Source organism: Oryza glaberrima, chromosome 1, assembly GCF_000147395.1.
Source record: "Oryza glaberrima chromosome 1, OglaRS2, whole genome shotgun sequence".
Classification (NCBI taxonomy): domain Eukaryota; kingdom Viridiplantae; phylum Streptophyta; class Magnoliopsida; order Poales; family Poaceae; genus Oryza; species Oryza glaberrima.
The window spans coordinates 4,212,612-4,238,738 of record NC_068326.1 but is presented as its reverse complement, the minus strand read 5'-3'; the positions used below and the strand labels follow the sequence as shown (position 1 = coordinate 4,238,738).

General features: G+C 45.4%; 3 protein-coding genes across 3 annotated transcripts; 2 read left to right on the top strand and 1 right to left on the bottom strand.

The window, feature by feature from the left end:
• Positions 1–4,504: 4,504 nt before the first annotated feature.
• On the bottom strand, positions 4,505–6,649 carry LOC127760866 (clavaminate synthase-like protein At3g21360). Its single transcript, XM_052285190.1, has 3 exons — positions 6,167–6,649; positions 5,796–6,049; positions 4,505–5,020 (listed from the first exon to the last, which is right to left on the bottom strand). The coding sequence occupies exons 1-3, from the start codon at positions 6,548–6,550 to the stop codon at positions 4,660–4,662; spliced, it is 999 nt and encodes a 332-aa protein (XP_052141150.1). The 5' UTR covers positions 6,551–6,649; the 3' UTR covers positions 4,505–4,659.
• A 1,677-nt stretch (positions 6,650–8,326) lies between these two features.
• On the top strand, positions 8,327–10,401 carry LOC127767814 (uncharacterized). The gene has a single exon (XM_052293267.1). The coding sequence runs from the start codon at positions 8,363–8,365 to the stop codon at positions 9,902–9,904; it is 1,542 nt and encodes a 513-aa protein (XP_052149227.1). The 5' UTR covers positions 8,327–8,362; the 3' UTR covers positions 9,905–10,401.
• A 10,099-nt stretch (positions 10,402–20,500) lies between these two features.
• On the top strand, positions 20,501–25,684 carry LOC127778863 (NADP-dependent malic enzyme, chloroplastic). Its single transcript, XM_052305508.1, has 20 exons — positions 20,501–20,636; positions 20,757–20,995; positions 22,049–22,169; positions 22,253–22,327; positions 22,460–22,611; positions 22,708–22,813; positions 22,884–22,949; positions 23,054–23,149; positions 23,240–23,311; positions 23,420–23,503; positions 23,629–23,727; positions 23,828–23,875; positions 23,972–24,025; positions 24,119–24,217; positions 24,341–24,430; positions 24,522–24,599; positions 24,782–24,856; positions 24,948–25,038; positions 25,131–25,259; positions 25,352–25,684. Exons 1-20 carry the CDS (start codon positions 20,583–20,585, stop codon positions 25,438–25,440), a joined length of 1,917 nt encoding a protein of 638 aa, XP_052161468.1. The 5' UTR covers positions 20,501–20,582; the 3' UTR covers positions 25,441–25,684.
• The last annotated feature ends 443 nt before the right edge of the window (positions 25,685–26,127 follow it).

Here is a 26,127-nt window from a genome sequence, read left to right as displayed (position 1 = left end):
CAAACCGGACCAGAGTAGTGCTAGAACGCATCATTTGTGTGATGGCGTTGCGTGCGCGTGCTATCACCACAGTGAGCAGGCATCGTGATTGATCAATCGCAAGACTTTCACTTTTACGAATCAGTACGTGACAGCGTGTGATGTGGTACCCCATGATATTTTTCTCCATCAAATATAAAAAGTGAAGCTAGCAAGATAGGAGTATATACGAGCTGATGAAGGATTAACTACCAATAAAGCGTGTTTAGTTGGGGAAAAGAAAATTTTTGGTTGTCACATCGGACGTTTGACCGGATGTCGGAAGGAATTTTTGGACACGAATGAAAAAACTAATTTCAAAACTCGCCGGGAAACCGCGAGACGAATCTTTTGAGCCTAATTAAGCCGTCATTAGCACATGTGGGTTACTGTAGCACTTATAGCTAATCACGAACTAATTAGACTCAAAAGATTTATCTCGCTATTTCCCTCATAACTATGTAATTAGTTTTTCTTTTTATTTAATACTCTATACATGTGTCTATATATTCGATGTGATGTTTTTGGGAAAAACTTTTTGGAACTAAACGGGCCAGCTTCCACGATCGACCCACTGAAAGCCTGTCACGCATCTGCACCAACCAGGCATGGCATTGGATACTGGAATAGCTTAGCAAGTACTCTCTCTGTTAGCATTTCCTATATTAATATTGATGTTAATGAATCTAAACATATCTTTATAGATTCATTAACATCGGTATGAATGTAGGAAATGCTAGAATGACTTACATTGTAAAACGGAGGAAGTAGTACCGGTTTGAATAACAAAACCTGGAAAATTACTACGTCAAAATTGGTCTATACGCATAAGTGCATAACGTCAATTGCTTTCTAGGTAGAAGTGACAGTGTTACTATTCACATTCACATTCTTTGCACATTTATGTCCATTTGATTTAAACCGGAACATATATACTCCTAGGAAGTGATAACATGATGATGTGACACTAGTCTCTGATGCCATCTTTAAGGCATCAGCAATCAAAAACACTCTATAGGTGTCCTCACTAACCAAAACTACTCCATGGGACACTTACCTTGCAATGGAGGATACTCGTAGCTGGTTTCTTCAAAATCTTAGACAACTGGATGGGGCTACTCCAGCCTACAACGGGTTGCTCCAACCCATATAGCCACAGGTATTATTTCCCTCCCTACCCCTAGCCTCTTTCTCTCTCTCATTTACTCAGCCCACCCACAAGTCATTCCCTGTTTTTCCCCATCCTCCGCGCATCCTCCTCAGCTCCTCCTCCACGCGTTCTCGTCTTCTCCGCCCAAGCATCCTCATCCGTTGGCCCCGCCCCGCCGCCGCCGTCGCCAACCTTCTAGTCGCCGCCGCCGCCAACATCCCCGTCTGTCACACCGCGTCGAGGGCTGGAGCGCGCGGAGGCCATCTCTTCTCTCTCTCTCCCTGCGGTGAGCGGGGCGGGGTGATAGACGACGAGCGTGGCATCGTAGCCCATTGCACCGTCGCCGTCGAGGGGTCATCGTCATCGTCTCTGTCATGGGGTCGTCGCCGGGTCGTGAGCCAGTGGAACGACCTAGGCCGACGCCGTCGCCGGCCGCGCCGCATCGAGGAGGAGATGATGGCGGCGCTAGCGGTGGCCGCATCGAGGGCGCAGAGGAGACCGTCCTGGTCCTGGTGGTGGAGGTGCTTCTCTTTCCCGTCGCCGGCGGCCGCGAGAGCGATCGATCTGCTCTACTCCCCACGTACACGCGAGACGTGGAGGTCACCACCATCTTCCGCAAGCTCAAGGCGAAACCACACCTCCTAAGGTGGCGGTAGCCGCATCGAGAACGCAGAGCTTGGTCCCGGTGGTGGAGGCGCCTCTATCCCTCTCCCTCTCTCTCCCGTCGCCGGCGGCCGCGAGAGGGATGAGGAGGGCCGCCGCTGGAGCCACGCCTCTTTCTCCTCCGCCAGTCGCCGCTTCTCTCTCCCTCCGTGGCTGGTCGGGATGCCAGATCCGGTCGCCTGCGCCGTCCCCGCCGTCGTGGCTCCTCCACCACTTCGCCGCCTCGCCGAGGAGCTCAAAGGAGAACCACGGTCGAGAGTGAGAGGGGCCAGGGGTGGAAGAGGAATTTTTTCAGCTGGGAACAGTGTCCACGAGCCACACCTCGCGCCCAAGCATTCCTCGGCTGCGTGCCTATGCCAAAAGCGAGCTAGGGCCGCGTCCCTCAGCAGAGACACGTGTGGCATCATGGGGGAACGACGCTGGCGAAAAAGGTAACGGAGACGAACGGAAGGCGCTAGGGGTACTAGTCCAGGAGCACCCATTACTGATGCTCTTAGCATCCAGCTTTATTATAGATAAGCACAATCTCTTGTTACCTTTCCTGTTTTGGGCTATGCAGAACTCTTCAGAAAAATGCGTCATAACACTACTACTCTCTAGAGTCTAGATTATTTTATTCTTGGTCTGAATCTTTGTCTAGAGACGGGATTACGTCAACTTTCCTAGACTTGGATGAGGAACCAATTAACGTTTACTACCACTTAATCTCTACAAGCTCAACGATTAAACAAAGGCTAATGACGGTGTGTTTGCACTACTAGCTGGTAGTACTATACTACTACTTACATGATTAGCAGTAATGAGTACAAGTGAAAACTTAACATAGTGCATGCATCAGACGAGTCCAAATCTGAAGTCTCGTCAGTCTCAACAACCCTGAAACTAATCGGCTCTTGAAGTAAAGGACAAAGAATACCGTACTAGTAATTACTATTCCCTCTATCCTATGCAGTACAAGATTACTATATATTTTAGGACGGAGGAAGTACTAGTACTATTACCATTGTTGCTGTTGCTTTGTGTCTCTTAACGTCCTTGCATCGATCGATCGATCGAAACTGTTGTTGGGGTTGCTTTTGCACGGACAGATCAGTTTCTTTCGGTTTGGCGCATCTATATATATCCATCCATCCATCCATCCATCTGCGATATGAAATGCAAAAGTTGGAGGAGATCAGATGCCCTCGCGCACTTGGTGTTGTTCAGTTAGTGCGACTGAATCATCAATCAGTCGCGTGCCGACAACGAGCTATAGCTAAAAACCTTACCATTATGGAGTGCTACTGTCCTACCACTGCATCTCGAAGAGACTGCTCGAAGAAAAGATTACCGTGGAGGAGGCCATGTGGTTGCATTGTTGTTGTTGTTGTTACCTGATGACACTGACGTCTTCTCTAGCTAAGCCTGAACCAACCGGCTCGGCATGGAACACGAGATCTTCTCGATCATCAAGTGGAATTACTATTCAGAGTGCAAACGCGAACAGGGGAGAAATTATAGCCGGAGACCTTGGCCTTCCTTTTGCTGTTTCCGATCGAGCCGCCCAGTTTTCAAGCAATCAGCCGGAGATGTGGGAGCAGAGTTCAATGTTTCGTTTTTTGGCTTTTGTAGTGGAGGGTGCCGATATACTGAAATTTCGAAAATTTTGATCCAAAATTTCGAACAGAATTTGGTCAAATCTGAACAAAATATTGTCAAATTCATAAAAAAAAAAGGAAATTTTGACCCAGAAAAATATCATATCGGGAGTGGGGGGGGGGGGGGGGGGGGGATGGGACCGAAATATCGTTCCTAAATTTTGAACCTTGTATGGGAGATCACGTATGGCGAGTAAGCGCCGAGGTGTGCTCGCCAACTGTGACCTCATCGACACTGAGGACTGTGGCCGGAGTTCGCCGCTTACGTACACTCGGGACCGAACCCTGATAGAAATGCATGGCCATATCGTTTCGCTTATCCTTATATTTATTTGTATTGCTTATTAGGAAAAAATGAGTAAAGATTTTATATATGTATCCTTATCAATATTCTATAAAATAAACCACAATAAAAAAAATCATAAAATCAACTTTAAAATTTAATTTTAAAATTTTGCTTATATAAGTATCTACTATTATAAAAATTGAAGATGTTTTTGCCGGTATTTTGATACGCCATCCGTGTTTGAGGCGGTTTTTAAATTCACTCACTTTTGGAAATACAGATCCGTGTTTGAGTCGGTTTTTAAGATCGTTTGCTTTTGAAAATATATAGAAGGAGAGTCGTATAAGAAATCTCTTTTAAAAAACTCGCATGCTAACTTGAGACGATCAGATTCCTAATTACCGCTCATGATTTTGTAAAAATAAACAAATCCAAGCGAATTCTCACGGTGAATTTCACCTTAGGTAAACCGTATATTAATAACTAAAAGAACCTTCACCCGTTGAAAGACATTTTTTCTAGTATAAGTATAAGTATAAAGGGAACAATGGGGCCGGCTATGTGGGCCATCAAATCTAGCCCAAGCAGTCATGCTGCCTACTTCTGCAACCGAAAATTCTGATAGGCCCAGCCCAACCTGATATAGAAGCTGCCCTCTCTATGGACTAATCGCAGGTCTCTCTGAAGAACTAAGATTGCAGAGCTTGCAGGTTCGTCAGACCGTTCGACAACACAGATTCAGATTGGTACTACACAACTACACATCCAAATTGGCACAGATCAAATTATTCAGGGTTCTTGCCTGCAAATCATGCTACACATACATACTGCAGACTAATTCCTCACACTATTGCCCACACCGATCATGCATCCACAATTCTCAAATTCTACACAAACTGTTTTACTTACTTACAGAGCGAAGCAAGAATGCGGCGAGGAGGCTCGAAAGATCGCCGGGAGTGAAGCACCGCCCAGTTGTCGATGAGCAGGGTGTCGCCCTGCCGCCACGGGACGGCGACGCACTCCTCCTCCAGGATCTCGCCGCAGCCGGCGATGACGTCGGCCGGCAGCGGCGAGCCGTCGCCGAAGGTGACGGCCCTGACGGGGTCGTTCCGGGCGTCCTTCCACCCGGTGTAGGCGGCCACCATGCTGTTGAACCATATCTTCCTCCCCCTGCTCTCGTCCCATTTGACTGCTGGTATCGGGCCCATGATCGTCTTCACCCCGTCTTCAGTCCATTCCAGCTTCATCCCGAGCTTCGCAGCCCTAAGTGCAATTAATTAACAGAGTGACAGTTCAGTAACTTCAGTTAGTAGCTGCAGCATGGATGATACATTGGTACCTCTGCTGAAGGTATCGTTAGAATTCCAGTTCAAGTGAGAAACCCTGTAGTGTGATTTGTGTGATGGGCCGATGGAATCGGTGATGAGCAGCTAAAATGGCTTGAATTATTGAAGGTTTTTTCATGTGGCTAATTACTGAAAGTGGTCATGCAGAACTGAAACTCTGTAGTTCCACTGGTTCTAAATTGAATCATGCATGCAGGTCAATGAAACGTACTCCCTCCGGTCATAAAATATTTCACGTTTAGGATAAGATTTAGTCAAAGTTTCAAAATTTCGTCCACCAGTTTTATTACTTTATTTCTTTTGTAAAATATAAGTTTATGATATTATAACTGTATTTTTCGAGGCGAATCTATGTATACGATTTCTATTGCACGTAATCTAAGCATTTGAGAAATTGTTGATGGTTTGAATTTTAAAAGTTTGATCGAATCCTAAACGTTAAAGATTTATGACCAGAGGGAGTATTATGGTGGAATGTGTCGATGTTGCAGTGGGTTTCTGAATCTGAATGCAAGTGCAAATATTCAGAACTCATGACAAGATTACGATATACTTCCTCCGTTTTATATTTATCTAGATTCATTAACATCAGTATAAATGTGAGAAATACTAGAATAACTTACATTGTGAAATGGAGGGAATAGCAGTATATATCAGTGTAACTGAAGATTTTTCAGAAAAGAAAGCCAGACCTTTCCTCAGCGATGCTCCTATCTCTAGTTAGAAATGTAGAGTGCCATCCACGGCCAATAGGAGAAGATGGATCATCACCCTCTCCTAACACCCTCGTGTATATCAGCCCATCCTTCTCCAATTTCTCAACAAATTCTGGATACTTTTCCTTCATCCTCTTGTAAACGTAGTGGCTCAACACTATCGGTGTCTCACCACCGCTCTTTGGTTCCACCTCGCAGAAGAAGAACAGCTTCGCGGGAAATGTCGGAACCTGAACCAAAAACATATATGAAATCTCAGCTTAATTTTAAACATTAGTATAAGCTTGTAGCGAAAGCATTTTCTTGAACTCGAATTGAATTCGATTTGCTGTGATTGTATGGTGGACCTGCGCCATCTCGTGGTGGAAGGGGATCTTCTGGTCGGGCGGCGACTCGTTGGCGGTGAAGACACGCCCCACCACGTTGCTCCGCGGGGCGGCGCCGCCGACGTAGGGGAGCTCCGGGTACCCGAAGGCGTCCACGGCGCGGTCGAAGTCCGCCGCGGCGCGCGCCGGGAACCCGCGGAGCAGCACCGCGCCGGCGCCCCGCAGCAGCGGCTCCACCGTGGACGCCCTCTCCGACCGCACGGCGTCCAGGAACGCGTCGAGGCCGCCACCGGCAGCGGTGGCGGCGTCGCTCGGGACGAGCACCGCCGGGAAGGCGACGCCCTCGACGAGCCGCTGCTCCGGGAGGGCGGCCTCCTGGAAGAAGCTCCCCGCCGGCGCCACCATGTTAATCCGTTGGGTGGGGTGTGTGCGAGCGAGCGAGCGAAACGAGGTGTATGACAAAGGGCGTTGGATTCGGTGGGATTTTTTGGGGGGGATGATGCATATGCTTGGGATGAACGTGGACGGGTTCTCGAACAGTGTCGGGATGGTGGCTTGTACTAGCTCAGTCAAGCTGGACGTCACACTTGTCACGACTCACGACTCATGATGATGGCAACGTGCATTACCCTGGTGTTGATGGCTACTACCTCCGTTCAATCTCAAAAATTATTACATTATGGCAGGGAGAAAGTATCAAAGATATAATCGGATTAGCCTGTAAACATTGACGGACCCAGTCTAAAATTTTAGTTATAACGTAACAACGTAGAGAGTACAACTAAAGGTATAGAATCTACTTCATCCGTTTCACAATATAAGTTATTCTAGCATTTCCTATATTCATATTGATGTTAATGAGTTTAGATAGATATATATGACTAGATTCATTAATATCAGTATGAATGTGGGAAATGCTAGAATGACTTACATTGTGAAACGGAGTAGTACAAGCCATTGTAAAAAAGTTATGTTGCAGATTAGAATTAATTCAAAGCATTTTTGAAATTTAGATTAGATTTTCTAGACCCGATTGTGAAACGAGTGCTAAGCATAGTGAAAAAAATGCTAAAATTGTTATGAAAATCAAAATCAAATTCTACGGTTTAAAAACCAACTTCCAATTATAAATACGTAGTCTCATGTTACTTATAGTCATAATAAATTACATAGAATAAAAGCTTGATGAAGTGCCCTCTTCTCTCTATCCTCTCTCCCTCTTCTTTCTCTCTAGCCGACGGCGCGGGGTCAGAGAGGGTGACTGTGGGGCGGAGTGGCCGACAGCCAGAGCGGCGTAGCTTGACTCGGCGGGGCAGCAGCAGCAACAGCAAGGTGGCACAGAGGCCATGCAGGGGAGGTTTGAACCGAGGCAGTCCAGAGGATGCTCTTCGGTCCGGCGGTTGTCGAGGTGCTGCTGCTTGCGGCCGAAAGTCATGGTGGCAGGGAGACGTTGCGGGTAGGCGGGAGCAGGTGGATGCGGTTGGTGTCACCGGCATTGCATGGGCGTAGAGCAATGCGCGCGTGGCTAACGTACTCAATTCGTGGGTACGGTGAGACCGGCGTCAGCGGAGTGGGCGTGAGGCGTGGGTGAGGTCCGCGTGCTGGGACACCGCGACTGCAGGCTCTGGCCACCCTGCGCAGCGTTGCCGACGTCCAGCGCGCCGTGTCACGGGGTCTGGAGGACTTTAAGCAGCGGGAGTCGTCGTCGCCCGCTCCGACCGCCGCCCACCCCGCTCCGCCGGCTGGAGAGAGAGAAGAGGGGATAGAGAGAAGGGGTAGTGAGGATGACGTGTGGGTCCGCATGGGCCCACCATTTTTTTTATTATTTGTGTGTGCAACTGACACGTGGGTTCTATTGGTTTCAATAACACGTTAGGTAAAGACTTAGTAAAGGAGACATGTAAGCATTAAAACCAGACACAATATGGCCAAGGGATCTTATTTAAACGGTTTTGTAAGTTGGGGGACCTGTTGTGCCGGTTTTGCAATGAAGTGATGAAAATCGGATTGAGCGATAAATAGAAGGGACCAAAAGTGAACTAATTCCTCTCCTACACGACAAGGACTCTCCCAGCCTCCCAGCCAGGCCAAGCAATTGCGTTGGCACTTGGGTCGCCCGTATCCGTATCGGGTTGCACTCAAGAGTAGTTTATCTTCGTCTCGCCTTTGTTTTCCCCTTCGCGCACCAAACACCAAACCCTCGCCGCCGCCGCCGCCATGCGGATCCCCACGACGGAGACGGAGACGGGGACGGGGACACGCAGCCACAGGCGGCGCAAGGGATCGTCCGACGGTTCGCGGGCCGTACACCGGGCCGACGCATCCCGTCGCGGACCAACGCCGACCAAGGAAACGGAGATTCCCGGGCGGCCGCCGAAGCGATCCTCCTCAACCCTATCGTTGGACGACGCGGGCGCCTCCAATCCAGCCTCAACCTGGGCGATCCTGAATCGGTACGGCGCCCGGAGGGATTCCTTCCGCGGCGACGACCGCGACCGCACCACGTCGGCGGTCTCCTACACCTCCGGCGGCGACCAGATCTCCGTCTCCTTCGAGCTCGTGAAGCCGCCGGAGACCTCCCTCCTCACCCTCGACTGGCCGCAGGGGCCCCGCCCGTCGGCGGGAACCACTTCCTACCCATACGTCATCGCCGCGCACGACAACGTCGTCCTGTTCCAGATCATCTCCCCCGACAAGTGCGCTCGCCCTTCCGCCATCGACTACTTCGTCTACAATGCCAGCCGCAGCAGCAGCAGCAACCACCACCCCTCATTGACGCGGCTGCCCGTCTCCTACTGGAGGAGGGGAGACACCATCCGCCCGCGCATCATGAGCAGGGAAGGCACATGTATTTTGTCATGCAGCAGCAAGAATTCTTCGTCGTTCGTTGTGGCTGAGCTCGAGAGAAGATCATGCCAATCTTCCGAAACCAACGTCTACCTCTTCGCTTCTGGCTCTGACGACTGGAGAGTCTTCAGGAATGTGCCGATCCGCCATGGCGACGCCCTCGCTCACCTGTGCTGCTGGACGACTGATGCGGTGTTGTCGTGCCACGATCGCTACATGATCTGGGTGGACTACTTGGTAGCAGGGATGATCGTCGCCAATGTAGAACATCCAGGAAGGGTTGACCCACCGGAGCCTGTTCTATGGTACGTGCCACTTCCGGTCGATCCAGTTGCTGACATTGATCGTGGGCGAGGATGCCCTCAAGCCTCCCGTAGTCTGTGTGCCACCCACCATGGCATCAAGTTCGTCAATGTTAACCAACATGGCGGCAGCAGCAGCAGAAGCTTCAGCATCACCCTGTGGTCGTGGCACGAGGATCAGACATGGCGAGAAGATGCAACATTGGATGCTGCCCAACTTTGGGAACTCGATTCTGAAAACCGCCTTCCAAATGTCCGACCTGAATTCCCCGTTGTTGATATGGAAAACCCTTACGCCGTTTGCTTCTTGTTGAACGAGCGCTACCACACTGCTGACCCCAATGCCACAACGTGGATGATCAAGGTGCACATGAAGAAGAAGGTTCTACTAGATTGTACCGGTTATTCCAACAAAGGAAGCTCTTCTACTGCCAGAAGGATGTCTGAGGGGCTCTCCTTCATCTCCAGCGAAATGCCATCTTACCTGTCTGGAAAAACCATCAAAAGGTTTTTGGAAGGACCGCTATGGCCAGCAACTCATGATGCGATCGAGATCGAAGAGAATGGGAAGATGGGATTTCCAAAAAAACAAAAAAAGTATACTGGTTAATTGGCGATCGATGCTGATGTATTCGTCGCTACAGTTCACTATCATGCAATTTTTTTTAAAAAAAAAAATACAGTATGAACATAGTTGTTCATAACACGCGCACACTCGGTGGTGGCGTTCTGGCCCAAACCATCTCTAACCCGCCCCGTTGCCACTCCTAGATGTCATGCAAAAATTTAATCAGTGGAGGATAAAATATACATATACAGACCTTCAATTTTGAAGAGCACGAACCACCACCAAAGCTTAAAACTCCAACTTTACCAAATTCCAGATTGCTGTCTCTTGTATACCAATTTCGCTATATCATTCCCCCACACCGTTTTGCGTGGATATATAGTAGATATAATTTGGGATTGTTCGAATGTCAATGGCCCGAACCTGCAATTTGAGCCTATATGATTTTGGCTTTCAGACTTTCAGTATGCAAGCATGTAGAATTTTCATGCTAGATGGTGCAGTTCTCCATCAAAATCGATCACAAGAAGCACGGGAAACTGGGGTCGGAAAACAAAACTCCAAACCCTCACATTGTCCATATAATATGTAAGGCAGGGGTTCGGAAAAAGAAACTCCGAACCTCCTGCGAAAAAAGAACGAGAGGTCAGTTTGGCCACAATTCCTTCACACCAAAATAAGTATTGGAGATGATCCAGGTCCGTGACACGTGCACCGCCTAGTTTCATCATGAAATTAGAAATACATGTGCATCTAGGTTTCTTGTCGATTTGAAATGTGTGGATTTGTCTGTTCTATTTTCACTCGTATCGTTTTCTATTTCTTCCAGAGCAACAGTGTTGACAGTTGTGCCCCGGGTGTGTGCAAGGCCGCTCGATCAGAGATGATCAAAGGGCGCCACTATTACAAAGCCCACGCAAATTGGGTGTTGGTCGGAGAACAAAACTCCGATCCCTACTCAAACAAAGAGCCAATTCCAATTCTGACAATTCTGTCGGATACATTTCATGATTCTCGCTTGCTAACATGCTGAACAGTACACCGACGCGGAGGACGAGCGGCATCTGGAGAACGCCATGACCAGCAATTCATCAGCTGGTGGGCTTCGGTGAATTAAATTCCGACCCTCCTCCTCTCTCTCCTCGGTGACCTTGATCGATCGGCGTCCGCCTCCACGGGAACGCTATCAGAGCGTTGAGCTTTGAGGCGATGGGAGATGAGATTAGTAGATGTGAGGCAGTTTATATGCATGGTTGTTCGAATCGAACGTCAATGCCTCAATTGCCGAACCTGCAACTTATGATTTTTGGCTTTAATTTCAGACTTTGTCAGTATGCTAGCATGTAGAATTTGCATGCTTTGATGCAGTTCCTCATCAACATCGATCACGAGAGAGATGTACGGGACTCCCCTCGTGTATTCCCAAAGAAAACAGAGATGGGCCCGGCCCAACTTGTGTATGCTATGCTATAGTGGGCCGCAGCATCGCAGATGGACTTGTTCATGCGTGCACAAAACTGACGAACACCATCTCGATCGATCGACGATCTCCGCGCCGCGCCAGCACACGGTGGCTCTCTCGCTCTCTCAGTTGTGTGATGCCATTAGGCCTGATTGTCACAGCTTCAGAGCTGGAGCTCAGCTAAACAGTTACAGCTCCACTAAAAAAATAAGAATGGAGCTGGGTGGAGCTCTCTCACAAAATGAACTAGAGTTATGGAACTGGGTTTAAGCAGCTCCACAACTCCACTCTAAACCCAACTCCTAAAGTTAAACTTAGAAGTTGGAGGTGTACCAAACATGCCCTAATTGGCTATTGATTGGTCACTCGATTCCATCATTCCTAGCACTACTGCTTAATTAACGAGTGCCTTCAATTTGGAAGGCATGTTGAGGTTTTCGTAATGGAATTTGAGATGGATCGTGGCAATTTATATGGTTGCCTAAAGTCCTGACTGAGATTGGAGAACGCCATGACCAGGAAGCAACTCATCAAGCGAGATTGATCAGATCGAAAAGCTGATCCCAACCCACCCAGAAAAAAAAAAGTTGACACCAACTCGTTAATTGGCGACCGATGCTGATGTATTCGTGACTACAGTTCACTGTCCGGCAAAATTTATTCAGCAGAGTCTAAAATACATAAATCCACCACTTCAATATATTAAGATCAACGCAGATTGTGTCGTGTAGTCTGCATAAGCGTATAAGGTATATTAGATCATACTCCCTCTATCCTATAATATAAGGCATGGTCGAACTTAACGCGGTCTCCATAAAATGTTTGTCTTACTCATATACTATAAGGTTTGTAGTAACAAAATTATAATCATATGAAAGTAAATTCAAATGTGAATTCAATTTCAATGATATAATTTTTAGCAAGTAAAATTCAATTCATATTGTACTAAATGTTGGTCAAAATATTTTGAATGTAAAATCTTAAAATGTGTGGGCGCCTTATATTATGAGATGAAGGGAGTAGTACATACCCACGACGTGAGCCTAACTGGAGTACCACTAATGGAGTAGTACGTGTACGTAACTGTGGTGTTTGAAACTGATTAAGAATGTTAAGTTAGTGCACGTAAAATAAGAAAGCTATTAGCATATAATTAATTAAGTTTTAATTGTTACAAACTTGACAAATGGATATATTTCATATTTAAAAGTAATTTATATATAGAAAGTTTTCGTATAGAACGTACCGTTTAATAGTTTAAAAGGCATGCTATTGATAACCGAGATAAAATCTGTATCTTGACTAGAAAAGAATCCTACGAATTCAGTGCATGATTTCGGCTTTTCAGTGTGCTACCTGCAGGTAGAATTTGCAACGGCAGTTCTCAATCAACGTCCCCATTTTAAATGCTCAGGACCTACTAACGGTCATGCTCTGTGACGAAGCCCACTACAAAATGGTCTCCAAACCGTGGGCCTGATGGGCTGTCCGGGCTGTACTGTGCTCAAACCCCCCAACAAAAACTCTCCTCGCCGTCCATAGATTTTGACTCTGCCGTCTCAAGCCATTGGCAGCTAGTGCAGTTTAAGACTTAGCAGCAGTCTCAAGATCGAAATTCTCCTGCCCCCCATAAATTAACACCAAGCTCGTGTAGTCGTGTGCTTTAATTACTTTATTTGCATCCACTGATCATGATCTTTCTCTTGTGCTAACTGCACATGTTAGTAGCTGGTATTGTATGATGTAATGGCCTGTATGAGATTGAATGAACTGTTACCAGGAGATCAGCTGCTAGTATCTTTCACCATTAAATTACTTAATTCTCCTCTGGCTGGCTATCGGTGGTCGACTGATTAAGCTGGTGAGTGATGACCAACTTTGTATATTGGGCAGTATCTGTACAAAACTGAACGGCGAATCGCGTGTATCTTCACGTAATAATCAATTAATAGCAGAGTCGCCAAGTTTTAAGATGTCAGATTCATAGTTTGCGTGACCCGTGCGTCACTGAAGCTGGACACTGTCGTTTCACATAAAAATAAAAAAGTCGCTTCCTGGAACACATGCGCTGACTGGTTTAGCAGAATCGGTCTCGTCGTCATGTGTACATATCGAAATCGATGGCTGTCCAGTCAGCACGCACTCAGCAGCTAATTTTTCCATCTCGCATGAAGCTGCATCTGCATGTAGTACTCCTATGCCTCATTTCCATCTCCATTTGTCCATTCACGGCTGCAGAAAAGAGAAGTAAAACAAATTAATGCAGGCACCTTTCAGGTCTTTTGTTGGGTGGACCGGGAAAGATTCAGTTGATTGATTGTTGTTGAGCCTCTAACCAGAAACCAAAGCACATATTCGTCGCATTTTTTTCTTTTAAGTTTTTTTTGTAATACTCATACAAGAGTTCTTTCGACGGCGAGGAAAAGGATATCCCTGCTTGTCTTACATATTTTTGCTCCTGGCCTTGCTAACTCCTCCATCGAATTTGCCTTTGGGTGTCCAATAAGGTTCACAAATGCAATGATGATTTATCTTTTTTTGGCAATAATTGGATTCGGCGACATTAAGCGATGAGAATTAAGAGGATCTCGTCGAATCAGTAGCGAGCTCAGTAGGGGAATCCTTGGCTGCACCGGGGAAAACGATGGGTGCCTCTCGCAATTAATCATGCAAACCCACCCGACTCTGATAGCGATCCAGGCATCCAGCTGAAACTGCAGAAACATGGAGTAGCATACACGCAGCGTTCGTCGGATGCAAATCCAGCGACCAACACTCGAGTTCAGCAGTGCAGAAGAGACGACAGCAGATGTAAAATCACAAAGTGAAACAGCGACCGCATTGCATCAGACAGCCTCATCAGTTACCCACATTTCCTAATAATAAAACAGTAAAACTTCTATACTTATGTCCTTAACGTTTTAAAAGCCAACATAAAATAAACTATGTTGAAAATGTCTTCAAATCAAGTTCAAAATTAATTTTGAATTTGACTTTGGCTTATTTAGGTCAAAAGATGGAGCCCAGAATTCTCCGAGCACAGTGCAGTAGGGAACTGCTCCCTCCGTCCCATAATATAAGGGATTTTGAGTTTTTATTTGCAACGTTTGACCACTCGTCTTATTTAAAAAATTTTGAAATTATTATTTATTTTATTTGTGACTTACTTTATTATCTACAATAATTTAAGCACAACTTTTTGTTTTTTATATTTAAAAAAAATTGAATAAGACGAGTGGTCAAACGTTGGAAGAAAAAAATCAAAATCCCTTATTATGGGACGAGGGAGTAACAAGTTAACCATGCGATATTTCCTCAAATAAAAAGTAGAAGAAAAAAATGAAGAAATAAATCATTTGGGGATGTAGGAGTAGTTGGAATTTGTTGTTAGGCAGTTTTGGTGTATTTAACGCTAGCAGCAGCCTTTACAGAGAGCTGCTGGGCAGCGTGCATATGTAGCGATCGGGGAAGCGCGACCGATCAAAACGGATCAATGCGAAACCAGAGTGGGAGGGACTGGTGCGGTGCACGCACGCTGCGTCCGCGTGCGAAAGATCGTACGAACGGGGACCCAACAAAACCGGAGCACGTTGCGTACTGTGCCACCGCCCGATCGAGATCTCTATGTGTGTGTGGTTTTCCCTGGGATTCGATCGGTGCATGCATTGGATCGAGTGGCTGTGATGTGGTATCAGTAGCCGCCCCCAGCCGGCCGAGGCAAACTCGAAAAATGTGAAATCCATGCATTGTGAGTCTTAATACTAGTACTAATACGGGAGTAGGAGTGCGTAGGACGGTAGGAATAATAACGAGCAATCGTCACGGACGAAACTGCAGTACTAGCATCGTCGTAGGAGGAGTATTGCCCATTTCCTGCACGTACGGGCCTACGCAACGCACTAGCACTACCATCCATCTCCATCCACCGCTACAAACAAAACAAAACAAACAAGAAGCAGCGGAGGAAGCAACGGCGGAGAGAGAGAAAGGGAAGTCCAGTATCACGTGTGGACCGGTCGCGTCGGGCGAGGCCGAGGCGCGAAGGCGGCACCCAGGGGAGGCCTCAACTCCCCAACTCCTGTCCACTTTTCTCTCCCGGCCCCGCCCCCGCCCCCGCCTCGTACCTTCTCGTCGCGTTCATCCGGTCGCTGCCGTGTGGGCCACTTTTCCCTGTGGGGTCCATTGGTCAGTGTCCTTCGGTTTGGGGGCTCGCGGTGAGTGAGGGGGAGGATTGGGAGGGGGACCGAGAAGCGGTCGGCGCAGGGGCCCACCCCTTTGCGGGGCTACTCGCCGCGGCGCGCCAGTGAATGCGCGCCCCCCTTTCGCGCCACGCGTCCGCTTTGCTTCTGCTTGTGCTTGCGCACCGCCTGCGGGGAGATTACTACTCCAAAAGGCTGTCTTTACATGAGGGTTTAAAAGGTTTTGCGTATCAAATTAGATATATAAACACATATTTAAAATATTAAATTTATAGTAATAATAAAATAAATTATAAATTTCGCTTTTATATTGTGAGATAAATTTATTAAGCCTAATTAATATATTATTATTAAATGTTTACTGTAACACCATATTATTAGATCATGGAGCAATTAGATTTAAAAAATTTATCTCGTAAATTAGTCACAATCTATGTTATTAGTTATTTTTTAGCATATATTTAATATTTCATGCATTTTTTTTGCGGGGGAAGGGAACGCTTTATTGATTACTCGTCAATGTGATTACAATCATTTGCCAGAGCCCCAAAAACACAAGAAGGAGCCTGCATACGCCAAACAGCTGAATGGTTCGTACGCATGGCAAATTTAGCTAAATCATGGGCTACTCTATTGCGTTCCCTTCTAATCTTCTGCACACGAAAATCAGGCAAGCTTGGAGTAAAAATTTAATACTCCGGAGGACATGGCAGAGCTGCGCTCGATCAAATCCAGAGCTCGTAAGCATAGATACCAAGTTGGCACAGTCTGTCTCAAGAATTAACGGTTTTTTCACCCACTCAGCTGCGAGATTCACCCCTTCCCAGCATGCAGTCGCTTCCGCCTCTTCCGCTGATCCACAATGGCTGATAATTCTCCAGGAAGTGAGCAGTACTGAGCCAGTGTGGTCACGAATGACAATTCCAGCACTAGCAGCTTCCGAACTCTGAATGAAGGAGCCATCCACATTTGCTTTAACCCAGCCCATCGGCGGGGGGGTCCATCCCATAGTCGTAGTGTGATTCCTTTCATGGCTGTCCGGAGAACTGAGCCGAGACTGCATCACAGGTTTTTTTGCCTTTATCGTCTACCTTCCTTGGCTTGTACTCATAAACAGGGACTCCCAAAGGTTCTACATATGTTCAAACGTTTCATATGATATGGTGAAAAAAATAGGTTGGAATCTAAACAGAGCTTAACTTTTACTCTGAATTTATTTCACTATATAACAACTTTATTTTCTTTCCAACCAATCACAATTCCATATCATTCTTTTTTCATTTATCCTCATTTTTCAACTAATTATAATATTATTTTATTTTAATTTTATATATTTTTCTAATAATTGTGTTTAATCTCAAAACTTTGTATATATTTTAGAACAAGCGAGTAGCACGCTTGTGCGAGATTTCTGCGAGACTGCGACATCGCACTGACACGCACCTCTCTCTCTCTCTCTCGCCTCGTGTCGTGTGACCCCCACGAGCCACGGGCAATTTAATTGGGGTGGGATATTGTGTCCATAAAACGCGAGGTCACTGTGCACGAGTCAAATAGCGTGGCAGCAGCAAAATTGTAGAAGACCCACCTTTCTCTTGCGCAATTTCTTTTTTTTTTGACGGAACTCTTGCGCAAATTTTGAATGGAGTGCCTCGTTTTTCATATGCACAATAATAAAAAATCGTGTAGCACACCAAAGGGAACCGTAATTAGCAAATGCACTCCAAATCGAGTTTTAACAAATTATTTGAGATGGGGTTACCATTACCCTACGATTTACTATCTCCATCCCAAAATATTTTTTTAACGGAACATTTTTTTACGGAACTCTGTCCTAAATATAATAAATTTTAGCTATAAATCTGGACATTATTATATTTTGAGACGGAACGAGTAACATGTAGCCCGAACTATATCGTGCTTTAAAGCAGAGAAAATTACGGCACGTGGTAATCGTACAGTAACCCGCTCGAATTTCCTTTCCCGTGGCCTAACTGGAGTGGTACGCTCGTACTCTCGCACACCACCACCACTTGCTTGCTAGCTGCTCCCACTTGGCCGCACTTCCCACCTGGCCATGCATGAGCCCATAGCCAACAGCACTGGCACCGTGGCACGCCAGCGACGACGAGCCGATCGACGAGACGCTCATGCGCGCGTCGATGCATCGATCCGATCCACGCTTTTGATACGCCACCACATGCGTGTGCGCCCTCTCGAATGAATGAACTGGAACTAGATCTGCTCGTTTTGGTTCTAGGCCGATCCGTCCGGTCGCTCTTAATTGGGCCCCGAACGCCATGCTGGAACATGCTGGGATGTAGCTGTAGTAGTATCATGCAAAAAAGTGTAGCGGTATGTGAAGATTTATTTATGTTTTTTTGCCGTGTCAGTAAAAGTAGTCATGCAAAACGCATTTGTAAATTTGCATATACTTACTGTGAAATATGTATGGCGAAGCTGTTTTTTTTTTTCTTTCAGCGATTCTCTGCTGCTCTTATTATTAGTATTACTCTACCAGTACCCCGCAAAAGAAAAGTATTATCCTACCATAGAAATAATCTGAACTATTTATTATTATTAAGAGTAATCAATAATTTACTAATATAGTGAATATATATAACTTGTTCATTTATGTTTTTTTGCTAGATCGATATGTGGTTATCCATTGCGTTGGCATTACTTATATTTCATCGAATAAAAAAATAGTCCCTGCCAAATAACGATTATATCCCTATGTACCTTTTTTTATATAATAACGCCACTCCTTGTTTCTACGGATAACTAGTAGGGTGATATTATAAATAGATCCGAACCCTTCGATCAAATGAAATCAATGGTTCAAATTATTTTCTACTACTAGTAGAAGCCGGATGGAAGTTTGAAAACCTCTTGTTCGCTATAAGACATACTACGGGACTGTTTGGTTGCTATCTTCAATTTGCCATGTCTAAGGATAGTTATACCATAACTTTTTAGACAATCGTTTGGTTCATTATCACAACTGTGGCTTGCCACACTTTTTAGTCATATGATCCCACATGTCTTGTGGTTTGTCAAAGTTAGCTACTAACCAAACAACCCATCGTCATGCCTACTCCGACCTTCACATAGGAAAAGGCAAGTGCCTTCTTTTTTATGCCCCCCCCCCCCCTCCCCCAAATCTGTGGGATGGAATCATATATAGCTGTGTGATGGAATCAGTAGTGATCAGGACCACATATTACCAGTGCTCAATCAAAGGTGGCTTGAATTGACACACGACGATTCGATCTTCGACGTGTACTGGCTTGACGCCCAAAGTCCACACAACCACACACGCTGATGGCCATATGGTCCACGGTTCAACTAACATCCCAAAGCTTAATTACACGGTGATTTGGAGCCACAATCTTGGGTTTGCTCCATTCTAACCAACCAGCTCATAATTATTGATAGGCATGTGCTGTGCCTACAGGTGATTAGCGAGCCATATGACAAGGACAAGTGACAAGCAAATAAATCTGATGTGTTCGATGTACTCTATGCCGGCAGTGCAGACCTGTGAGGCTATGACTATGGGACAGTTTCAAGTTGTTCTGAACATTCTCGTTCAAAAAAACTTATTTCATATATTTTTTTGCGTAAAAAAATGATGATCCATTTGCAATTTTCCTGAATTCAACTAGTGTTAATCTGGCAGACCCAAAGATTATTTGTTCCCTCTTAATTGCGAGTGAAAATTTTAAATATCTTATGCCTCAAAGTTCCATTACAAGAAATACGACTTACCGACTTACCGTAAGTTTCACTTATTACGCTCAGTGTTCCCTTTCTCCTCGGGCCTTTAAAGTTTCTGAAAAGAAGAAAAAAAGTTACATATAAGATAATTTAAGAGAGAAGAAGAAAACTACTAGTTGAACAAAACAAAAAATTGAATTAGGAAAATGATGTCGACGGGATATAGCCGGCAATGGTATTGTCGAGTATGGAGATTAATTCTATCAAGGTATACGCGAGATAGTAATAAATAGACGTGGAATATGGATTTTTATATTGGTGATCGGCTTATCAAGATGACTAATAAACCCTATTATACATTTATATGCACTCTCTTCGTCCCTAAAAATAAACCTAGTAACACATACCCTCAACTAAAAACCAAGATAATATTACAAGTCAGCCATACAAAGAGATATAAAACGTAGAAGATATAAAGATGCCATTTATCCATAATCAGATAATATATCGCAGAATATCATTGTATCAACTATACAATCGTAGAGTACATACATATACTAAACCAAAATCATTTTTACTTATATATGAATCTCACTACTCTATTTGTGCATCACCAAGTAAAATAGTGCTGGGCTCGACTTTTCATGGGAGCGAATTTTTCAGGATTTAACAGTATCGTGTTTTCAGGAGTAGGCGACGTACCCGTCGACAACGAGATGCCCGTGGTGACTTTGTCAATCTTCAGGATTTACCGGTTCAGTCTTCAAATATGCTCATAGATGTAGGGTTTACGTGTGTGTTCATAGGGGTTTGTGAGCGTGCATGTGCTGTGTAATTTTTTTAAAAAGTAAAATAGTGCGATAACTTTAACTTTTCATAGATTATTCGGTTATTAAAAAATACATAGATTATTCGTGCGTGAGAGCCGCAAGTTTAGGTTAAGTTAAACCCACAGCCGACTTATGCAAAACCTTATAATGGACGCAAATACAACGTACTGGATCCAGCGAGCGTCGCCGACTGCGACATGCGACCGGGTGGCCTGGTCCGGCGAGGCGTGCGGAAACATCACCGCACCACACCGCGCACAACCCACCACATATACCCCTCCCCCCCGCGTGTAAAATAAAATAAACCGTAAAACACTCCGACCCGACGGCCTCGTCCACGTCACGTGTGCCGCGCCACCCTCCGCAACGCAACCCCCTTCCCTTTTTATACCGGCCTCCTCCCTCCCATTACCCCCTCACGCGCTCGCTTCCTCTTCCCCCCAGCCATCGGCGACGCGAGGACGCGACGCGCCCCACCAACCACCACCGCCTCCGCCGACCTCGCCGCCATGCTGTCCGCGCGCGCCGCCGCCACCGCCGCCGCCGCCGCCGCCTCCCCGCTGGTACGTACTCCCCTCGAGCGAGGAGTTTGCTTGTGTGGTTTTGGGGGGTTTTGGGGTGGGGGGGGGGGTGGGGATACGAACGAACGAGCGTGACGTGTTTGTGTTTTTGTGCCTCTGCAGTGGAAGCGCGGCGAGGGTGGCAGCAGCGGGAGCGGGAGCGGATGCACGAGCTGCAGGGAGGTGCGGAGGAGGGCCGCGGCGGTGAGGGTCCGTGCGGCGGCGCCGAGGAGGGTGGAGGCGGTCGCGATGGAGTCCGCGGCGGAGACCGAGAAGGAGGAGGTTGCGGCGGCCGGCGGCGGGGTTGAGGACATGGCTACCGAGGAGGTGCCCGTCACGCCATGGGCCTTCTCCGTCGCGAGGTGAGCGGTGCTCGAATCGGATCGGATCGCCGTGGGGGGGCTGGATCTTGGTGGGGTCGCGGCGGACGTTACGATGCGTCGATCTGAAGCACTTTTTTGGGGATTTTTTTTTTGCCGATTTAGCTCAGCTTGCGCGTTGATCTGGGTTAGGTATACGGTTTCGCCCGCGTGATAAATATTCTAATCCGTTTTGGAATTTTGACGTGCCTAGAAGTGAGGATGCGTCGCCTTCTCGCAGCTCGGTTTGTTTTGTTGCTTGTTTGCTCGAATCGTGCTAAATCTCGAATTTTTGTTGATCCAGTCGATTTCTTTGTCGTGTGGCAGTTGCCAAAGCTGAATCTGTCCCTTTCATTTGTTTGTTTGCGTAATTTACCGCAGCCTTCTCCTCACGAAGAAACATATTACAATCAGTTCAGCTCAAATTTGTTTTCTTCTTTCTTGCCTCAAGTCAGCGGATTATACGGTTCTTATTTTTTTACAGTATATTCATTTTATTCGCAGAATATCGGTTTCAAAAAAAAAATTCGCAGAATATCACTGTTGGTGTTTTTTTTTTTGATAATTTATACTGCTGGAGTAATCTGAACTGGGTTAATGTTGGATGGATTTTGAGTAGGTCCCGGGTAGCTGAGAAAAGAAGATTTGATTGTTTTCTTCTACTAGTAGCTTTTTATATTTCCTGCACTCCTGTGGGTGGGGTATATTCTAATCTGGCCCATGCCATGCCAATATTGTCTGTCTTTGTTTTCTCCGCCATCCCTTGACAATGAAATTTAGCTGGAAATTAATTATAAATTTAACACACATGTGCTGAGTTATATAACAATAATTATCACCTAGATCGTAAAATACAGCTGAGAACAGTAACTTACAGCAAGTACTGCAAAACACCAATTTAGGCACTCATAAGGAGAATCGTGCTACTATAGAATGTTGGCCTGGCAGTTTTTTTTTCATACGAATAAGTAGCCATAATTTTGTGCACTGAGAACTGATTTATTTCGTTCACCATGCTGAAATGGAGTTGCTGATGTAATTGATCTTGTGCAACAGTGGTTACACCCTTTTGAGGGATCCACATCACAACAAGGGCCTTGCCTTTAGTGAGAAGGAGCGGGATGCTCATTACTTACGTGGCCTTCTTCCTCCGGCAGTTGTGTCTCAGGATCTTCAAGTACGAGCTACATCAATAAGCAACTATAACCTGTTTATCACTCTGTGGCGTTTATTTTAAGCCCTCCTTAATGTTTTGTGCAGGTGAAGAAGATCATGCATAATCTTCGCCAGTACAGTGTACCTTTGCAGCGTTACATGGCCATGATGGATCTCCAGGTAATCCAAATTAATCTTTTTTACCTGATGACTTCTTGAATGATTTACAATTTAACAAAAATGACTGGGCATTGGGCAATGTGGAGGAACAGCATGTTGAAGATATGATAATAATACCTTTGTGTTTATCAGGAGAGGAACGAGAGGCTCTTCTACAAGCTTTTGATTGATAATGTGGAGGAGCTTCTCCCTGTGGTGTATACACCAACAGTAGGTGAGGCCTGCCAGAAGTATGGGAGCATATTTAGACAACCACAGGGTCTCTATGTCAGCTTGAAGGACAAGTATGTTTGCCTAGCTTTGCTTGAATATCCAAGAATAGTGTGTTGATTTTATTCTCTCTACCTATTCGATTTGGACTGACTGGAAGTGCATTCTAGGGGAAAGGTTCTTGATGTGCTAAGGAACTGGCCAGAGAGAAACATTCAAGTTATTGTTGTTACTGATGGTGAGCGCATTTTGGGGCTTGGAGATTTGGGTTGTCAGGTATGATTGTCTGATTAGTTGCTTACTTCAGAAACTTTACTTATTGTTGTTGCAATGATCTTTCCTACAGGGAATGGGTATTCCTGTTGGTAAACTTTCTCTGTACACTGCCCTTGGAGGAGTTCGCCCGTCAGCTGTAAGCATTCATATCCATTACATTATGGTTTCGGCTGTTTCTACCAGAAAACTGTAAAAACAGCCAAATCATCTGAATTTGCAAATTGCACTTTTACTTTGTAGTGTTTACCTATCACGATTGATGTTGGTACAAACAATGAGCAATTGTTGAATGATGAATTCTACATTGGGCTCCGGCAAAGGCGTGCTACTGGCAAGGTACCACCAAAAAGGGTTTGCTTGGAGTAATGAAGGTGTTGTATAAATTGACAACTTAAGATCTGAACCTTGTCTTGTCCTTGATGGCAGGAGTACCATGAGCTCATGGAAGAATTTATGAGTGCCGTTAAGCAAATCTATGGTGAGAAAGTTCTGATACAGGTCTGCCCCAGCCTCATAGTAAAATATATTTTTATTATTTGATCTTTTCATTGTTTTCATAATAGACATAATATAAGGGCTAATGAAACTGAATCTTCCTTGTGCCAGTTTGAGGACTTCGCCAATCACAACGCATTTGATTTGCTTGCAAAATACAGCAAGAGTCATCTTGTTTTCAATGATGATATCCAGGTAAATGAACCACTTGTTGTTTGAGCCATGATATTTTTAGTTTCACCACAATATATTCTTATAGAATAAATTTCCACTGTTCTGTTTGTTGCCCTCTAAATTAAACCAAAATGTATGGATTGCAGGGAACAGCATCTGTGGTCCTTGCAGGTCTTTTATCATCACTAAAGGTGGTTGGTGGAACCCTGGCTGAACACACTTATTTGTTCCTTGGTGCTGGTGAGGTTGGTCAAGATTTCTCTTATCGGCTTATTGTAATCTTTGCTCAACTGTTGAAACATGACGTAATCCCTGAAACACATAACATGATGCATTTGCATGCAGGCTGGAACTGGTATTGCAGAACTCATTGCTCTTGAGATTTCAAAACAGGTAATATAGTGTTTCACAATCTAACTGCTGTACTGTTATAATAATTCATTATGGTACTTACGGCTTATAACTTTGCTGGTTTCAATTGGTTTTCAGACAAAGGCTCCAATTGAGGAGTGCCGCAAGAAGGTTTGGCTGCTGGATTCAAAGGTATAGAACCAAAAGGAATAGAATGCTGTTAATGCAACATTTCACCTCTGCATCCAACAGTTTTAACACCATACAATTTGTGCTATTTTGTAGGGGTTGATCGTTAACTCACGAAAAGAATCCCTCCAGGCATTTAAAAAGCCTTGGGCACATGAGCATGAACCTGTAACGACACTGTTAGATGCTGTCCAGGTATTCATCTGATGCACATCCAAGATTTATTCAATTATTAGCTGATGGTTTTGCCGAAACTTGTGCTGTTTATGCTTGTTTTCTTGTATCCTAATGGTTAATGTTTACCTATTCTTTCTGTAGTCCATCAAACCTACTGTGCTGATTGGAACATCCGGAGTTGGCAAAACTTTTACTAAAGAAGTTATTGAGGCCATGGCTTCCTTTAACGAGGTTAGTTGGACATCTTTGTCGTCAAGTTGTAACTTTGTGGTATTTACCAGATGATTGGCTAACTTCTGATATTGGAAATCCCAAAATGCAGCGACCCGTCATTTTCTCGCTGTCAAACCCCACATCACACTCTGAGTGTACTGCTGAAGAAGCATATAATTGGAGCCAGGTGAGCTGCAAATCTGTACTTGTTGAGCATCTGGCATTATGAACTCACTGTTTTAAATCCTATGCCATTTGACTACCAACTTTTACTAAAGAGACATCGTGCTATGCATATTTAGCACAAAAAAATGATTTTGTAAAACGTGATAATGCATAACTCATGATGATCCATCCGTATCCTTGCAGGGTCGTGCAGTATTTGCCAGCGGCAGTCCGTTTGACCCTGTGGAGTACAATGGAAAGATACATGTGCCAGGCCAGGTACTGCTTCCTTGCTTAAATACTTATTCCAAGAGACAGCAAAGCCAAAATAGAAATTGACTGTTACTAATTGATTCGCTATTCACAACAGTCGAACAATGCCTACATTTTCCCTGGATTTGGCCTCGGTGTCGTAATCTCTGGAGCTGTCCGTGTTCACGAGGATATGCTTCTAGCTGCCTGTAAGTACTCAGTCGAATGTTTGCTCAAATCCGAAACAGTTATGACGCGTACCGCAGTACTACACCAGAACTAATTCCATTCTCATAAACAGCGGAAACACTAGCTGATCAGGCCACTCAGGAGAACTTTGAGAAGGGATCGATCTTCCCGCCCTTCACAAACATCAGAAAGATTTCTGCTCGCATTGCCGCAAGCGTGGCTGCAAAAGCCTATGAACTTGGTATGTCGTTTACTCTAGTCACACTTTCCACGACCATCCATGTCCTGTGCCAAAAAACCGTGGCCTCTGACACGGCCAATCGTTCTGTGCAGGACTGGCGACCCGGCTGCCTCAACCCAGGGATCTGGAGAAATACGCAGAGAGCTGCATGTACACCCCCGTATACCGCAGCTACCGGTAACGCCGCGGAGATCAAATTTTGCAGTAATAAAACCTACCAATGCAGTAGGGGATACTGCTATGTTGTGTTGCCATTGTCGCCGTTGGCCGTTGCTGCTGCAAGGCATTGTATCTGTCTATATAAATCACCTGTTGTAACGTTATGGAAGCAATCTCCATGTGTACCACCAGTGTTTCATTCTTTGATCGATTATAAAGAGTGCAATAAGCACATAGTTTTAGCTCCCATTTTAATGGGCAGCATATCTCTACAGTATTCTCTCCAACAGCAAAGCCCTGCCCTGTTCGACCTCTTCAAACTTCCAGAAACAGAACATACCAGGGCCCGAATGCCAACGTACCATGGTTTAGAACAGCATTCATCAAGACAGGAAAACAGAAAGAGATCCAACTAATCGAAGTTGAACATCCTCATCCTTCGAAGCAACGAGGCCTTCGCAAGATCACTACGATCTGCAGGACATCATTGAAATAACTATGACAGCTACTGATCTAATCCCCCCAAATAAGTGTCAATTCTACTTGAATTGACCCTGAAATCGCTGTCCAATGCAAGTATTTACATTACATGGAGTATATACTTGCCAGTTGCAACATGCCATCCTTGGCGTTTACTCTCTCGCACACCACAAGCTCAGTAGTGCAACAGGAAATTATTGATCCAAAAGAAAACCAGATTCCTACTCAG

What these genes read in the sequence shown, in the direction of transcription:
- LOC127760866 (XM_052285190.1), bottom strand. Translation starts at nt 6,550, where the DNA reads ATGGTGGCGCCGGCGGGGAGCTTCTTCCAGGAGGCCGCCCTCCCGGAG. An exon ending in TCCACCACGAGATGGCGCAG is followed by an intron (nt 6,050 to 6,166) that starts GTCCACCATACA and finishes TTTTTGGTTCAG; the next exon opens with GTTCCGACATTTCCCGCGAA. An exon ending in AGGAGCATCGCTGAGGAAAG is followed by an intron (nt 5,021 to 5,795) that starts GTCTGGCTTTCT and finishes AATTGCACTTAG; the next exon opens with GGCTGCGAAGCTCGGGATGA.
- LOC127767814 (XM_052293267.1), top strand. Translation starts at nt 8,363, where the DNA reads ATGCGGATCCCCACGACGGAGACGGAGACGGGGACGGGGACACGCAGC.
- LOC127778863 (XM_052305508.1), top strand. Translation starts at nt 20,583, where the DNA reads ATGCTGTCCGCGCGCGCCGCCGCCACCGCCGCCGCCGCCGCCGCCTCC. An exon ending in TTGTGTCTCAGGATCTTCAA is followed by an intron (nt 22,170 to 22,252) that starts GTACGAGCTACA and finishes TGTTTTGTGCAG; the next exon opens with GTGAAGAAGATCATGCATAA. An exon ending in CACTGTTAGATGCTGTCCAG is followed by an intron (nt 24,218 to 24,340) that starts GTATTCATCTGA and finishes TTCTTTCTGTAG; the next exon opens with TCCATCAAACCTACTGTGCT.